Source organism: Polypterus senegalus, unplaced genomic scaffold (genome assembly GCF_016835505.1).
Source record: "Polypterus senegalus isolate Bchr_013 unplaced genomic scaffold, ASM1683550v1 scaffold_332, whole genome shotgun sequence".
Taxonomy (NCBI): Eukaryota; Metazoa; Chordata; class Cladistia; order Polypteriformes; family Polypteridae; genus Polypterus; species Polypterus senegalus.
Window position 1 is genome coordinate 1,626 of NW_024383266.1, and position 18,802 is coordinate 20,427.

General features: G+C 40.7%; 1 protein-coding gene across 1 annotated transcript; it reads left to right on the forward strand.

Annotated features, from left to right (window-relative positions):
- Window positions 1–6,133: 6,133 nt before the first annotated feature.
- On the forward strand, window positions 6,134–6,768 carry LOC120521461 (E3 ubiquitin/ISG15 ligase TRIM25-like; the record flags this gene model as incomplete). Its single annotated transcript, XM_039743060.1, has 1 exon — window positions 6,134–6,768. A coding segment is annotated over exon 1 (579 nt), but the record flags the coding sequence as incomplete, so codon positions are not given.
- Window positions 6,769–18,802: the final 12,034 nt, after the last annotated feature.

The window sequence follows — 18,802 nt, forward strand, 5'->3', positions numbered from 1 at the left end:
ATTGCTACTTGTGAGATGAGACATTCTCAAAGCAACAAAGTCCTGCAACTGAATTCCCGAATTGAGACAAAGTCTCATTGTGTGACACTTGGCTTGTAGCAGCATTTGAAGTGGCTGTCAAAATGCAGAAAGCTCACAATACTTTGGAAATTAGAAGGTGTGCAGAAAAGTCAGAAGAGAGTCATGTCATCAGTAAGATCCTGACATTCTGAGTTGTGTAATGTGACATCTTCAAGGCAACGAGATCCGCCAACTGGAGTTGTTTAGTGTGACATGCCATCTAAATAAAAGTAATATAGTGTGACGCTGGCCTAACGGTCATTTATGGTGACTCCTAGTCGTAAGAACAGACGCCTTTAAGGAAATGAGACCCAGTAGCTGTAGCTGTTAAGTGTGGCATGCTCTACAACTAGACATCGGCCGCTGTAATGCCAGAATCAGACAGCTTAGTAATTGGTGTCAAAATGCAATGAGTCTGAAATGCTTAGAAAATTAGAAACTGGGCAGAAAAATCACAAGGGAGTCATAAAATTCATTAGTCATTAGATGCCCACCAATAAAAGTCATCAAAATTGGGTAGAATGACATTAGAATTAACACAGAACATTAAGTAGCTGTCAAAATACAGTGAACTTATGAAAATTCAGAAACGTAAAACTGCTGAGAATTTGAGATGGAATCGTGGAATCCGTAATCCTATGTGAATCCTAGTCGTACAATCTGACCTCCTCACAGAGACCAAACACAGCAAGTCCAGTTTTCATCAGACATGTTCCCCAACTGGAAGTCTAATAGCGTGATGTTGGCCAAAGGCAGCACATTAATTGATCTGTCAACATACAGTAAGCTGGCAATTCTTAGAAAAATGTTGTGAGGGACTCGTGTCATCCATTATACCGCACCATTCCTATTCATGTAATGCAGGAAAGAAGCCCGGCAACTAAAGATTTTAAAATTTGAAATGCACTCCAACATGAAGTTATGTATTGTGACGCCAGCCTAATGGTCATTCCTTGAGATTCCAAGTCCTGTAATTCAAAGCATTGAGGTCCTGTAAATCCAGTTGTGTAGTGTGACGTTCTCTCCGACTTGAAGTTGTATAGTGTGATGCTATCTAATATCTTATCCAGATGCCATTTTAAACTTTCTCAAGGTTTCCAGTTGAACTCCATGACTCTTTATTTTGTTCTACGGTTGTTTCTCATGTCATTTTGTCTCCAACTTTCTAAAAACAATCCTGGACACTGCTGCCATTGTTTAGAGTCTTCACATCTCTGAAACAGCACACTTGTGTTACTTGGAACGCTCACGTTAAGAGTTCATAACCTCCATCCCCATACCCTCCTTGAATCCACAGTCTTGATTTTCATGCACAGGAAATGGCGAACGACAACATTAAGACAAGCAGGACGGTTAAAGCAGGAAGTTAGCTCCAAATATATTACATACTTCCTCTCCATTTTTGTAGTCTGAGCGTTGACAGGGCTCACCCATGAACTTGAAGTGATCTCTGACAGCTCTGTAGTCTCAAATGTCCTGGTCTTCAGGGATTAGAGAGGGAGGTCTCCATCCAAGAAATCCCTTTAAACGAGAACAGAGAAGTTGCCTCGGTTCATGCGGGTGGGCACTTGAACAGCTTGCAGATATGTCAGTTAAACCCCCAAAAAGTCACACCAATAACACAGACCGAGAGGTCACTCTCCTGCAAGCTTCTCTGTCTCGTTTGAGGCCATGTTCTTGGCATGGATTCTCCTGTGCTTCAGCAGAGTGTTTGACACACGGAATCTCTTCCCACATTCGGGACAAGAGTAGGGCTTCATGCCAGTGTGAATCACCAAATGCTCATACACTCCGTTGAACACTCTGAAGCATTTCCAACACACGGGGCAACTGTTTGGCTTCTCTCCAGTGTGGATTCTCTGATGTTGCAGGAGGTCGTTTTTAGGTATGTACCTTTTTCCACAGTCGTTATATGAATGGGGTTTGTCGCCGTTGTGAATCTGCTGGAGGCCCTTCAGGCTGTACTTGTAATTTAGTCCACTGAAAACAAAAACGTGAACTCATTTCTCAGCATCTTTTAATGTTATAAGAGGTCTAACCTTTACTATATTTTTTAAGTGAAAAATGCTGTCCTATTAATCTGATTCATATGTGATTTAAAATTCAGGTCACGCTCAACAGTTACCCCTTAATTCTTTACCTCTGTCTTGACTTTTAATCCTAATAATTCAAGTTTCTTTCTAATAACCTCATTATATCCATTATTGACAATCACTAAAATTTTGATTTTTTCTTTATATAATTTGAGAAAATTACTACTCATCCATTCAGAAAAACAAGTGAGACATTGTGTCAGTGAATCAACAGAGTCGGGGTCATCAGGCGCTATTGATAAGTACAGTTGTGTGTCATCAGCATAGCTGTGGTAGCTCACGTTATGCCCTGAGATAATCTGACCTAACGGAAGCATGTAAATCAAAAAGAGCAGCGGACCAGGATAGAGCCTTGTGGACCACCACATAGAATATCACGTGTCACTGAAGTATAATCACCACAACTAACAAAGAATTTTCTACCTGCCAGGAAGGATTCAAACCAATTTAAGACCCTGCCAGAGAGGTCCACCCATTGACTAAGGCGATTTCTAAGAATATTGTGATCAGTGGTATCAAATGTAGTACTAAGATCTAAGAGGATGAGAACAGATAAACGGCCTCTGACTGCATTTACCTGCAAGACATTTACTACTTTAACGAGTGCAGTTTCTGTGCTGTGATTTGTTCTGAAACCCGACTGAAACGTATCAAGAATGGCAGGTTTACTGAGGTGGTCATTGAGCTGAATAATGATGGCCTTCTCTAGGATTTCATTTGAGAAAGGCAAGTTAGAAAAGGGTATAAAATTATCAAAACAGAGGAGTCGAGATTATTTATCTTGAGTACGGGTTTAACTACAGCAGTCTTAAGACAGTCTGGGAAGACCCCCCATATCTAATGACGAGTTTACTATGTCAAGAATACTATCAATTAGCACAACTGATACTTCTTTGAGAAAACTGGTTGGTATTGGCTCAAGGACACAGGGGGAGTGCCTCAGTTGAGAAATTATTTTATATAAATCACGTAAATATATCCTGGTGGAAGAATATAAGTTGTTTATAATGGAGTACTGGGGCTTAAGAGGATCAGTGTTGGGGAGATGTACTATATTATTTATAATATCATTAATTATTTGATTAAAAAATACAGCAACAGCCTCACAAGTTTTACTGGAAGTATTTTAGAGGCATTCTGTTGAGTGACCTGAGTTTAGCAGACGATCAATCGTAGAGAATAAGACTCTGGGATTACTAGCATTGTTATTTATAATTCTAGAGAAATAGCAGCGCCTCTCAAGACGGACTGTGTTATTGTATTCTGTTATTTTAGCCTTCAATATCTCATAGTGGATAGTCTTTAAGGCACTTCAGACAGAAACTATGACCACAATGCAGTGACACGCGGTCAGTCAGGGTGTCCAGACACACCGAGCAGGTGAACTCGTCCTGTGACACAAAAAGCTGGGCTTCAGCCATCGTCAGTCTGAGGAGAGGCAGGCAGAGAGAATCAGTCAGAGAAACAAGAAAGTGACTTGTGAAGAAACCAAAGTAAAAGTTTGTCTGTGCTCAGTGAGGAGGATGATGATGATGATGATGAGGATGAGGATGATGATGATAATTCCCTACTGCCAGTCCCTCTGTAATAGCCCACATCAGACTCATTCCACTTAAGTACATAAGAGTGACCCCTCCAGCCTGTCACTTCTCAGTGACACACACTTGGACTCGCTGTCACCAGCACTGACAAATGTACAGATGTCTGTGAGACACATGAAGGCTCGTACAACATTTGCTTATATCAGTGTTTCTCAACCTTTATCCATGTGTGCCCCATCTTTTCATATTAGATTTTGTGGCACTCCACCCCCTAAAGTTTTTATGCACATTTTCTGATTTTTGATTATATTGAGATCCACCCAACAACGCTAAATTTTAATTTGGAAATGAACTATTGGCAGAAGTGCTCAAGTCTCGATCACACTGGGGCATCACTAATATGTTTTCATCATCAAAATATACAGTCACACATGTGACACACTTAAAATTAAAACCCATGTGATAAAATATACGTACAATTCAAACATTTCTTTGGTTTTCAATAAATTTCATGAAATGTTTTAGTAATTTTAATAATTGCACATTTTAAATTATTCCATTCTATAATAATACAAATATTATAAACACTCCTAAGAATACTATCACATCTTATTTCTAAAACAATAAGTGACATATTAGCGATTCCAGAAGTGCCGTCTAACGGTCAGAGTGAGAACTGCACTTGAATTCTGATGTCAGCTGACGGCGGACAGGCCTCTCCACGTCACATACAGTATATATACAGTAACACAGCACGCCACTGGGTCGTCTACTTGTCACTCTGTTGTCACTCTCAGCAGCTCCTCTGCCAGGTTTTCTGCAGTACGTCTCTCAGTAAACTCACAACAGCCAAGAAGGCAGGATGTCACCTTAAAGTTTCCAATAAAGTGACAAGTGACAGTCACGTATGAGCAGGTCGTTCTGGATGTCCGGCAGTCAGTTGTCAGTCAAACTGCTGAAGCTTTTTTGACCCTGTCTCGCCACAGTGCACGCTCCATGTTATATAGTTGTGGAGTAATTGTTTGAAATATGTTTTATCTTCTGGGGCGAACATACATGGGGTTTACGGCTGAACAAAAGTTTTAAATCCTTTGTCCTCCACAATGACAATGGCTGAAAGTCACGGGCTGTCATTTTAGTAGCTCCTCATCGTCACTTATCTGTCTGACTGCGGTCAATTGTTTTGGAATAAATGTGCTTATTTTGGTTTGAGTGGCAGAAGTTTGTGATATACCTGCAGTTGTTGATAAGACAGTGGATGCTGCAGCAGAAGCTCTTGGCTCAAAACAGGACACTTTTCACGGGTCAGTGGATGGCACACTGAGTAGAGAGGACGAGCAGGACGGACGGCTGAGCGCTTCTGAGATGTCTGTGCAGGTTTGGTGTTGGCCCTGCTCTGCTCTGACGGATATTTTCATGTTACAAATTCTTAACTCAGCTTCGCAGTCTCCAATATCATTGAAATGCAGCCAGATGCCGCTTTTTTCGCTTTTTGCTCATTTCTTCAGTTTTTCCAGAAGCACTTGTACTTCAGTTCGACTCCCCGTCTCTTTGGCTCTGTTTACCTGCCCTGTACCACTACACTCGCTGTCTGCGGAGCGTCTGCCTCCTTCCTTCATTCACATAATGCTATGATCCCAGTCTGTCTTTGCTTGTGATTGGCCGCATGGTGTGCCCATCAAAGTAACGTCCCGCCCCTGACTGCAAGGATTCTCTATGGCTGAAGACTCTGCTCTCCACGACGGGACTCGGCTCTTCTCGTTCACTACAAACAATCGGCTCTTAGCGGCGAACGACACATCACGACACGCGGTCATTTACACGAATACCACAGAGCTGATAGTCCACATACTGGGTGTGATTGTACTACCATAAACAGTTGTAGTAAACGAACTTGTTTTAATAAATAGCTTCTTCGATTTCTGTCTGTCTGTCAGTCTGTGTGTCTGTGTGTCTGTTATCAGTTTTTATATTTTCATATTTCTACTATCCTTGTGTTTATTAATATATCATATTGTTCTGTCTGTTAAACTGAGTGGGCTTCAGTTGGGGTCTTTACTGAATAATCTGATAAATTCCTGGCATGGGCAAAGAAAAACACAAAAATTCATTATTGATAAGCAGGAGATGAGAACTTACTATGGGATGGATAATTTGTTTAATAAAGAGGACTAATATGGAGTCTGATGTTTTCTTCAGTGTGTAATAAATGAATAAGAAATACTGACATGAATGACACTTTAGCAGACCCCCTGTGACAGGTCATCTCTTCTTTCACTTGGTGGTCTTCACTCTCTGAGCTCCTGTCTCACATTAACTGTTCACCCTCAGTGTCTCCTCAGATGTTCTCTCTGTGAGCTCTCAGCTTTCTCCTTAAATCTCCTCCTCCTCCTCCTCCTCACTGATCTCAGACAAACTTTCACTTTGGTGTCTTCACAAGTCACTTCCTTGTTTCTCTGACTGATTCTCTCTGCCTGCCTCTCCTCAGACTGACGATGGCTGAAGCCCAGCTGTGTGGATTACAGGACGAGTTCACATGCTCGGTGTGTCTGGACACCCTGACTGACCCCGTCACCATCCCCTGTGGCCATAATTTCTGCCTGAAGTGCCTCACAAAGAACTGGGATCAGAGCCAAGAGTACAGCTGTCCTCAATGCAGACACACCTTCACCACAAGGCCTGAACTGAAGAGAATCACTCTGCTTAATGAAGTCGTTAAGAAATTAAAGAAGACGACACTCAGTTCTCCTCCTCCTCAGAATTATGCTGGCCCTGGAGACGTGGAGTGTGACTTCTGTACTGGTAAGAAGTTCAGAGCGGTGAAGTCCTGTCTCACCTGCCCGGCCTCCTACTGCCAGACTCACCTGCAGCCTCACTATGAAGGAGACGCCCTGAAGCACCACAAGTTGGTTGATCCTGATAGAAATCTGAAGAAGAAACTCTGTGAGAAACATCACAAAAGTCTGGAGATATTCTGTAAAACTGATGATTCCTGTATCTGCTTGATGTGTGTGGTGACTGAACATAAAAATCATGAAATGGTCGAGCTGGAGACGGAAAGAGAAGAAAAGGAGGTGAGTGAAGTTTAGTGTTTAATGGAAACTGTTTGAATAACTTTGAGTTAAGGAATTTGTACATTTAATGTGACAGAGAAATCTATTCATCTACAGTAAAACTCGATTATCTGTCACTTGATTAACTGTCAGGACTAAATAACAAAAACCCAACCTTCTGCACGCCAGCGTCTCCCGATTACTACTGCGAGTTCTGCACATTGGAACAACAGAAATCCCAGTGTCCGTTACGTACCTTCAGCTTTAATAGCGGTTTGTAGCTTTTCTCTTTTGTTATAATTAAACTAAACTACTATGCATTGTTATGGCCTATCAACATATGTGTGTGCTGTTTGAACTTATTAAACGTTTACGAAACCGCAACAGCTCTTCAAGTATTGCTTCAATGACGGAGTAGGAAGGCCAACAGTGAACGATATAAAGCGAGATGCTGAAATTATTGAAAAATGTGCTAAAAATGGAAACCAGTAACGGTAACGTTATTCTGTGTTAATGTTAATGGTCTTCTGCATTGTAATTTTCTTTATATATTCTGTTATTTCAGGTTGTGTTAATATATTGTGGTGTACAGGCAGCTTGTGATGCTCTGTATGGGAGCAGAAAGGGCGGAAAGCTGTAAGTGATGGGACTGGCTGAGGGGCTTCTGTTCTGTGAGGGGCGGACAGGAGAAGTGAGGAGAGAAGGGAAGATGTGGAGCAGGGAGTCAGGAGACAATAAGCAGGAGTGTTTGTGGGATCAGAAATACACAACGAGAGTGGCAGGAGATCAACTGATCAGCAGGGAAAGCTTTCTTTGATTGTTTAGGAGGTGAGCTCTGTAAGCCAAATAACGGAGTGTAAGACAGGACACCGCTTGTGAGGGAACGAAGACTCCACGTAAAACGTAGAAAACTCCAGGACTTCATGCATAACACCGTGTGTAGAATTCGCACTATAACATGACGTAGGCACAAAAGCGGAAATGTGCTTGCACACAAAAAAAGGCAGATGCATAAATCTGTGTGTTCGCCAACTTCCACGTTCTTCGACTTCATAAATCCCAGTCAGGGTGGAAATTAACGCTCGCTCCTGCTGTCCTGCCCCAACTCCTCTCAGAATTACGCCTCTTTGAATATGCAAATCAATATAAATCGCCCTTAAGATCAGCATTCTGTGAAAAGGCAATGGGAAAAGCACGCAGTAAAATAGAACAATTTCAGTGAATACCAAGTGGAGGCAAAAAAAACAATTTGTTGGTTTAAACAGTGGAATAAACAAGAAAAGGAACTTAATCGAGTGACATAGCGTGTCGGAGAAACTTGAACGCTGAAGTTCACCAAGTCGCACAGTGCTTGAAATAAAAAAGAAGTCACATATCAAAGTCGCCGTGAAAAGGCAAGTTGTAGCCCACTGTCTGAGTGTCATATGAAAGCTTATTAGGGTACAGAGAAAATAAAATAGGCACACAGTGGGGAAAAAAAGCAGGAAATGTCAACTTTAATGTCAAAATTTCCACTTTAATCGCAAAGTTTATTTTTTCATTAGAGTAGAACATCATAAACTTCATCTTAAAATCATTTAATTCACTAGTTTCTCAAATCCCATCGTAATTTGTTTTTTTGTATTTGAACTTCTATGTGATCTATGTGTGTGAATCACTACTTGCTTCTTAAACTGTCTCTCTTCCTCCGACAGGACAAAGAATCCATTACATTCGTGATATTACAGCTATTTGAATAATTTAAATACTGAGATGTATACCTGATATCATTTTCATGATAATAGGAGTTAAAGCATGTTATTAAACATGGTAACACGGTGGCGCAGTGATTGTTCATGTCTCACGCGAGAAGTTTGCTGCGCCGTACGTGACTTTCGATGAAATACTTTATTACAGAAGTGCTGTCTCTTTCAAACGTTCTAACCTCTAATTCCTGTCCTAACTTTTCTTTCTCCAAATACCCAATCGCCACACAATCAGCTCTGTAATAGACGTTATGCCATCTGTAAGCTTACAAGGACGATTCTTCAAAATTGTAAAGGAACATTGAACTATATTCATAGCACGTGTTTAATTTTTCTATCCATCTATCCTTCTAGTGTCATGCCAGCACCAGCAAGAATACAGTGCGAGGCAGGAACAAGAACAGAGCGCCAGCTCCCCACTAGTGCTGTGGCACCGTGTAGTTAAAGTCAAAGTTTTATCTGTGTAATATACAGACTTTTAAATGATTTTTTTGGATGGTGAGGAGGAAGAATATAAGGGTGTGGTGGAAAGCTTTGCTGAGTGGTGTGAGCAGAGTCATTTACAGTTAAACATCACAAAGACAAAGGAACTGGTGGTGGACTTTAGGAAGCGGGCTCCTCCTCCCACCCCTGTCACTATCAGAGGAACGGAAGTTGAAGTAGTTGAGGACTATAGGTACCTGGGAGTACACATTGACCGTAAACTTGACTGGTCCAAGAACACAGACACTGTGATCAAGAAAGGGAATAGCCGGCTCTACCTAATGAGGAAGCTTAGGTCATTTAATGTATGCAGGAAAATGCTGACAATGTTTTATCACTCTGTGATGAGGAGTGTGGTGTTTTTTTGCAGCTGTGAGCTGGGGCAGTGAGGTGAAGAAGACAGCTGATCACAACAGGCTGAACAAGCTGATTAAAAAGGCTGCTTCTGTCCTAGGCATCAAACTAGAGGATCTGACGGAGATGTCCGAGAGGAGAATGCTGATAAAGCTCCTCAGTATCACGGACAACCCCTCTCACCCCATGCACGCCTCCTTGAGGAACCATCAGAGCACACACAGCAAAAGACTCATTGCCCCCAAATGCAGAACTGAACACCACAGGAGATCTTTTCTACCTGTGCAATAAAGCTTTATAACTCCTCTTCGTTCTGTAGGTGATCTTTTCAGCCTTTGTGGTGGTGTGTTAGTCCCATTATGTCATCACAAGCGGCTAGCTCATTTTACTGAGGCACAAGTACTAAGTCACTTTTAATTGTCATATTCTTGCTATATGCTGTCGTATTTTGTACATTTGAACAACTGTTATTTGCACAATTACTATTGTTCTCTTTTTAAATCCTTATTGTACTATCTTTATTTCTCTTGTTGCACTGAACATGCCAATGACATAAGAATTTCCCTCGGGATGAATAAAGTTCTTAACTTATCTTATCTTAAATGTTTGAAGTTTCGCATGAACCAAACCTGGGGTGGGCAAGCGAAGTGAGTAGGGGCAGATCTCCATAGTTTTATTAAAAATAATAATCTGTCACCTAAACAAAACACTTGAGGTAAGTAATATATAAAAATATCATTTCTGAGTTTTAGAATTTCTTTTAGTTGCTTTCTTAATGAATTCAACAGAATCGTTTGTGTATTTCAGTATCTTACTTGACTCCAGAAAATGACAACGGTAGACAACGTCCTCACATGTCTGACTCAGGATATCAAATGGCCTTGTAGATCCTCTAATTACTGACATGACGTGTTTTAAGTCCTCCTGGCCTTTCACCAGTTTCTTTACTTTGCACTCCAGTTTGTTTTTATTATTTTTGGTGTTGTGTGAACTTCACATTTCGCAGTTTGTTGATGTGATGTCTTCTAAACGTCAAGAGCTATCTCACACACCAGTGTGCCTTCAAACTGTCTTGTTTGTTTGACGCACTCTTCAAGCCCAAACTCAATCTTACATCAATTAAATTAAACCTTTCATTTAATCTTTATTGTCATTCCTGTTTGTTAAATCAAATCTAAGTTGTGTCATGAAATGTCAAACAAATGTGTTGTGAAAATATCAGGAGTTAGAAAGAGAAGAAAAAATCACAAAGTGAACGTGAATGCTGATCTGTCCACGCATGTCCTCTTGTGTGTCCAAACAGAAACAGCTGGGGGCGACACTGAGTGACATCAAGAGGGGACTTGAGGAGAGAGAGAAGACACTGAAGGAGACGAGGAGGGCGATGGACAAGATGAAGGTGAGTGGAATAGGAAGACAACAGAAAAAACTGAGAACTTGAAGAACATCAGAGCTTCACTGGTGATGATGAGTAGGGACACGAGAAGGGAGAGTTAGAGAAGATGTGTTGTGGTGTCCTTCATGGCCTTTATCTGTTGACAGAATCCCAGGTGTTACTCAGTGGAGACTCAGATAGCATCACCCTAAAGTCCTCTGATAATCCATCAGCTACTTAAAGGGGACTTAACTCTACTAACAGAAACTCACACTGAAGGTCAACGCTGATGTTCTGAATTAGATCAGCGGGCACAACGTCCATTAATGGACTAATTTGTTTTATTTTTAAAATATCATTGCATGCAATCAATTTCAACTTACACAACAAATGACCTTCAAAGTCAAAATAAAAAATAATTAAAAAATCAGAAAGTTAAAACTGAAATCTAAACAAACAAAAAAAATTAAAAGCTACCAAACAGGATTTACGCTGCAGCCAAGAAAAAGAGAGAAGAGCCGAGAACTGGGCCAAAATTCCTGATAATTTAAATAGATAGATAAAATAAAAAATAATTTAAAAAAAAGTCAGAATTTCCTTTTCCCCTGCTTTGGTTGCTTATTTTAAAGTTTTATTAAGTAGATCTTGCCATATTCTAAAAAGATTTTGAACAGATCTTCTAAGTGAGAATTTTTTTTTTTTTAAATGTCTATCATCAGTGACCCAGTGACTTATCACAGTTGGGCTGGGGGTCTTCAAGTTAGCACAAGTCCATGAGCTCACAATGTGGTCAAGGCAGTTACAGTCAATGTGTCCTCCTCCACTTTAGGCCCCTCTGGTAGCTCAACAACCACAGCTGTTAGTGAGTTAGGAGTGATTGTGACCCCACGGCTGTCTGAAAAAACATTCAAATATTTTGGCCCTAAATGATGTTACTTTGTTGTCCTCCCAAAACATGTGGCCTAGTTAGGCTGGATATCGATTCCCACACTCGCAGGTTCGATTCTTCCCAATTTTAAATGAGATAAATGTGATCGATGAAAGAGTCGAAGTCAGATGGTTGAATATTTTGCACATATGGAGCTGGAGTGTATTCTATGCATGACTGACTTCCACTCCTTTTCTGAGATATTCATTAAAAGATCCTTTTCCCCGTATCCTAGGACCCTTAAAGGGGAGATTCTTTGAAATGTTTTTATATGTTGCTGAGATGCTGTCTGACTCCTAAGGACTGATCAGGAATTCTTCTGGAAAAGAAATTGGTGGGAGGTGTGGAAAATTGGGTAGGTCATTTGGGTAGATTTTTGTTCTCTGTAGCTTCTGTAAACTTTGCTAATAATGGTGGAGCTAACTTAGTTGAAAATGTCTTTATAAAATTCCGCTGGTTGCCATCAGGGCCTGTTGTTTTCCCACATTGGAGTGAGTCTACAGCATCCAGTAACTTTGAGAGTGTCAGAGGTTTGTCCAGTTCCTCTTCACTAATAGTGTTCAGCTGTTGTCTTTGTTTTACATCAAAGAACTCCTCAGACTGTGTCTCGTCTTCTTTAAACTGAGTGGAATATGAAGACTTAGAGTACTTGCTAAATGCGTGAGTTATATATTTTGGGTTTCATTACTTTATCTGCAGTTGCGCTGGTAATTTCTGTTATTGCATTGCAAACTTCCTGCTTGTTGATTGCTGAGCTAAGATCTTATTAGCCCTCTCTCCATGTTCACTGTAATGATGTTGTTATTTAAAGATGAGTTGTTCAGGTTCTTTTGTTATTTAGAGTTAAATTCTGATTTGAGAGCCTGTTTTTCCTGTAAATTAACCTCTTTGTGAGAGATGGGATATTCTTGATTTATTCTGTTGTAATGGCCTTCTCTTGTTCATTGTGATATTTTTCAGTTTTAATTTGACTCCAGAGCTTAAAGATCTCCACTCTTTGACTGAGTGCAGAGTTTACATAATGTACACCTCCAAATGTTTTACTTCAGCTTTAATATTTTATCACAAAGGGCAGTAAGGTTGTCCAGTGGTGGCACCTGCTGAATCTCAGATTCACTTTCCTCCATTCACTTTCCGTGTGGAGTTTACATCTTCTTCCAGTATCTCAGCGGGTTTGTAACAGTTATTCCAGATCTTCCACCACATCCTCGCATTTCAGTTTGGTTAATTGACTGAAACCCCAAATTGGCTTCCATTGTGATCACTATTGTAGCTCTAACCCTGTCTATGGTAGCACACTCTCTGATGCCCAGTTCTGCCAGGATTCATTAATGTGAAAGTTCTCATCCAGCAGAGTCAGAACTCTTCACACACATTTCTGTACCAAGACAGACCAAACTTATCCAAGCTAATTTATTTAACACAGACTCACATTAAACATACTAACAGCATTGAGTGTAGTAAAGTACTAAACACAGCCGGTCTAGACCAGTGGAGTGAGTCTTTAGTTTAAAGAAAGTAGGTGGGGCACAATCTGTCACTCAACACTGTGTCGTCCAATCCTGACACAGAGGTGATAACTGAAGAAGTACAAGTGAAGGAGAGTCAACCTCACAGACTGACCTTCACTTCGGTTTATGTTTCTACGCTCGTCTGCTTTTGTTGTTTCCTCCTGGAATTCCTGCCTAATAGTGATGCAATGAAATCCCCTCTCTGCATCAAAGCTGATCGTGACATTTTTCATCCAGGTTTCCTTCCACTAGATGTTGTTCAAAGTCCTGTTTCATGTCTTTTTTGTTTATTTATTAATGTTAATGTTGATTTTGTTGAGTATGTGTTTTATTCTTTGTATTTAATTTTTTGTATGAGCTGCCTTTGTTATGTTCCATGTGGTTAGTGTGTGGCTCACCAAGAGGTGGACCATTTGCCAATCACCACTTGGAGATTCCCTTCCGCGCTATTAAACCCGAGTGTCTCCCACAGTTTCTTTGTGAATGTGCTCTGCGAGTTTGTTAACTTACTTTATTGTTTCAGCTGTGCCTTATGCTTTTGTGATTTTCTGGATTGTTTAGCCTGTGCTTTGTTTTTCAACAACCGTCTTTGGATTTTGTTTGGAAACTTTATTTTGGATCAGTTTGTATGGCTCAAAAGAGTGTCTGTGTATTTGGAATACAACTTTATGATGAATAAATGTTTAATTATATAAAGACTGTTTGAGGGACATTATCTATCTATCTATCTATCTATCTATCTATCTATCTATCTATCTATCTATCTATCTATCTATCTATCTATCTATCTATCTATCTATCTATCTATCTATCTATCTATCATTTATGTGTGGCATATGCTGAACTTCTGATCACTTTGTCACTAATGCTCCTCAGCTTTTTACCAATGTATTTAAATTGTTCTGCAGTACTGGTGGTCTGGTCCATCCTCTTATAATTGTTCACTTAGAACTGGACACATGTGACAATGACATCTGGATCCTTCTTTCCCTACTCCAGCCAGGAGCCTATCCACCCTACCAGGGAGGCTTTCCACATGTGCATCAAAAGGCAAAACACCATATGAGACTCTCTGTATCTGGAGTAAAGCTTCATCTAAATTCCCTAATAATAAATCTCATATTATCATTTCTTCCTCATTCTAGTTGCTGGACCTTTTAGGTTTTCTCATCCTCACCTTCTGTCGCAGATTTATGTGAGTCACTGTCCAGATGTGCAAAGTTCTGAAAACAACAGAACACCTCCAGCTTTGGGGTTGATGATCCTGAACAGCAGGCACCTTTTACCTCACATTTACTTCTCACATAGTAACACACAGCAAGGTGTCATCATATAAGTATGAGTCATACTTAAAATAACAAATTCATTTGTAATAATGCAAAGTTCATAAATTAATTAGATATACATCAGATATGGAAATAAAGACTCACAACTCTGAGCTTTACAATGAAAAAGAGATGGAAGAAGGTAAATATGCAAAGAGTTCATGAAATTAAAGGAAAACTGAATTCCCCCTAACCAACCCCTAGACCCTCTTGTTTGATATCTCCATCTCATAGGTCTGACACGGTGATGTCTGACACCCGAAATTAGAAATTGTTTTATTTTAACACAATTACCATCTAACACACAAGTTAACTCCTCTTTACAAATTCTTCTTCTTCTTTTTCTTCTTCTTCTTCTACTTTATTCCTGGTGTGTGTTGTCCTACTCCACACCTAAACTTCAGGCTGAGCAGGAAATGCCATTTTTAAAGGCAGACTGTTACACAAACTATCAGGTCAAATGGAGTCCTCACAAGACAGTAGAGGTGTCCCCAGCAGCTCCTGCCAATGGCTCTCAAGATCTTTCACAAGGAAACCTTTCATGACTGTGTATCTCATAAAGTCCTGCAGTTTCCTTAACAGCAGCATCAGCAGAGTGATGATGTTACTCGACATAATGGAGGGAAAATATTGTTTTGGAGTCAGTCTGCAACTGACCTTCCTTCTGCAGATAAAGTACCACCAGTCACTCCAGCCAATTCAAACTGTCCTTAACAACATTAAAATCACAACAAATGTGCCTCATGATTGGTTATTCTTATCAGGTGACTCAAATCTAAATCTTTATCCTGTTTATTCAGATGTCTGTGGTAAGAGAGGTGGAAGAAAATGAGAAGAGCTTCACTGCTCTGATACGGTGCATTGAGGAAGCCCACAGAAAACTGACTGAGAGGATCAAAGAACAAGAAAAGAGAGAAATGGAGAAGGCTGAAGGAGTCATGGAGCAAATGGAGAAGGAGATTGAGGAGCTGAAGAGGAGAGAAGCTGAGCTGAAGGAGCTTTCAAAGACCAAGGACCATCTCCACTACTTGCAGGTGAGAGTGACACTTCACAGGGACTCTGATCAGACTGGGGTGTGTGGGACCGGAGAACATTTAGAGAGAAATTTATAAGATCTGAGGAGTTTGTACAACATGACAAGAACATGCCATTCAGCCAAACACAGATATCTTTTCATATTTCCTTAACATTTCCAATACTCTTTTTAGAAATATCTCAAAGTTAGTAATTTCAACTACATGACAAATCGATGAATCTACAGCTGTCTGTTTGAAAAAGAGATTTTTTATGAAGTGTAAAAGATGACATCTAATAAAGGATGGTGCCAACTCTTCAGCCAGGCCACCTCCTGATGTCTCCATCCTTTAACAAATGAGATTCAAATCCTTCAGCATTTCCTCACAGCTCAGACCCCACAGTCCAGGCTCGTCTCTCATCTCTGATCTTTCTCGTGTGTTTCTCTCTCACACTCCACACAATAGTCCTGATGTCGACTGTGTTTCACAGACATTATGGAGATTCAGTTCTTGATTTACACTCCACACATGGTGGTCGCTACATAACTCAGCTTGCCATAGCTTTCTCTCTTTTGTGTGGTTGATGATGATGATGGTGATGAAAAAATCAAAGGCTCCTAGGATTTCCTCACAAGTCACACTTATGAGCTGCAGACCTTCAATTGTATAATCATATTAAAGAGCTTTCTCCCTACATGTGTTAGTCTTTATATTTAATTTAATTTAATTAAGTTTGTCTCAGAACCATAAAAAGCTGAACGCCTTGTTTTGTGTGTCAAGTCAATTCTGGACCCACCTGCCCCTCAGTCCCTTTATCTTGACTCTCCGCTCATGGAGTCCTGTGTGAAAAGCTCATTGATAGTTAAGGTTGATAATCTCTGATGCTCCACTACACTCCACCAAATATTCTCTCCTAAATAACCAACAAGTCAATGACAGGCGTTCTCACCATCTAAACCCACGCTGACTGCCCACCACACTGATCCTTAATTCAGAAGAGCCCCTCTTATCAGCATTACTTACTTTTTAATGTCTCCTTTCTGAAATCTCGTCCCCTCTTCTCTCCTGATGCAGACTTTCTCCTCTCGCTGTGTCCTTCCTGCTGATGGAGACTCGCTGAGCTTCACTGTCACCGCTGATTTCTCATCTGAGGACCTGAGAAAGGAGCTGTCAGGTCTGACAAAGAGTCTGGAGAAGATCAGCCAGTGGGACATCATGACAAGGACTCCATCAGGTACAGCGTCTGGTGACATTGTGTTTGTTATTGAAGTCCATTAGGAGGACCAGAGTGACAATAAGAGGACACTGAAGAAGGCCTGCTCTTTAACATTTATCTGCCATCCTTTGCTGTTTATTATTTTTTACTATATAGTGCCTTTCACAGTCATTAGCTGAGTGATAACAAACTCTCTAAATAATAAGTTGTTTTTTATCAGATGTTTAGAAATATTAACTTGAAATGTTAACTCCTTATACTTTTCCATATATTCTCTTAAAAGTCCTTTTTCACTTAACTTTGGGATTCTTTTATTTCCTTTGCTTTGCTCAACTTAAGATTAATGAACAGAAATGTGTTTTAAATGGCTAAGCCGGCTCAGAGCACAAATGAATTGTTTATCTGAGAACAGAGAAGACGTTAATGGACTCAAATTGAGCTCAGCGTCAGTGCTTTATAACATCAGAACATCTCAATCTGCTCCTGCTGTCTTCGCTGTCCATTACATTCTGCTGGATGGAGTCCACGTTAAAAGTTCACGTTCATCCATTTTCAGCTGTGCTCCCCCTGGGCTCTCGTGTTTTATATTCCTGCTGTTGTTTGCTCAGAAGTCGTGTCTCCCACCGACATTTAAAAGGAGTTTACACACAAAAGCATTTTATTTGATTTATTTTGGTGGTGAAGATAAGCAAACTGGAGGACTGCGTCAGAACTCTGAGTACTTGAGGACCACCTGAACATTTCAGTGAGTGCAGCCTCAGAGTAAAACACACTTTATAAATTATGAATTACGTACGTTTACACATAAAGACAGCGATTTGTTTAAACACAAACTAAGGTCAAGCAGCCAAGGGCACAGGGTCCATCACAGCCGTCCACCACATTAGACATTTACTGTATGTGTGTATTGTGAAAATAAGCAGAGAGAGTGGGCACAAAGAGTTGGGGTACCACCCTGAAATACCCGTTTAATGATGAAGATGAAATAAAAAGCACAAAGACGGAGCACAATGATGACGTCTGCTGCAATCAAAGGCTGTCAAGTTAAAGTCACTTGTGAGTCGGAGCTCCGTCTTCCTCAGTCACAGATCTGTAATGAACACCCACTTCTGGTGACATTTTATAGTGGTGTCACTGAAGAGGCGGAGCTTAATTAGCGGTCTGTGGAAGTGACGTCACTCGTCTTGTGGCCTGTGAACTCACTGAAGTGATGACATTAGCAGGAGCAGCACCCTCTCGACTCAGGGTGGGATTTCTTAACTAATGGACCTCTGAAGATGTGAAGAACTGTACCTGCTTGTCAATATGTATAAAATACAGAATATTTATGACATTGTATGTCAGCACGAACACCAAGACTTGGAGTTCAAGGGACCTTCTCTAGACCTCCGTGATCAAATTTTGGTGAGGCAAAGAGCAGAGCCAAGGGATAAAGCCATTTGTAAAGCTTTAAGAGTTCCCAGTTGCACAGCGGCCTCAAGAATTGGGGAATGGAAAATGTTTGGAAACACCAGGACACTTTCTAGAAATGGCCAGTCTGAGTAACTGGGAAGGAATGGCCTTGGCCAGGGAGGTGACCAAGAACCTAATGGTCACTACAACAGAACTTCAGAAGTCATCTGCTGAGATGAGAGAAACTGTGAGAATGACAGCCATCTCAACAGTGCTCCACACATCAAGCGTTTATGGTAGAGCTGCTAGGGAGAAGAGTGCCTTGAGCATGGGAAAGGCGCTATATAAATAAAATGTATTATTATTATTATTATTACTCTCAAGTAAAAGACAAATGACAGCCTTAGAGCTTCAAGGGAAAGATTCAAAGATCTGATGAGACAAACATTGAACTCTTTAGACAGGAGACCAAGCAGGATGTCTGGAGAGGACCAGGCACTGCTCACTACCCGCTTAATGCCATCTCCAGATTGAAGATGGTGGTGACAGCATCAGGCTATGTGGACAGAGTGACAGGTCAGAACTGAGGGAAGTGGAAGTGCAGTCAAATACAGACAGGACCTTAAAGAAAACCTGTGACCTCAGACTGGGCGATGGATCAGTTACCTGAAGACTACAGCCAAGACAACTCTGGAGTGGCTTTGTGGCAA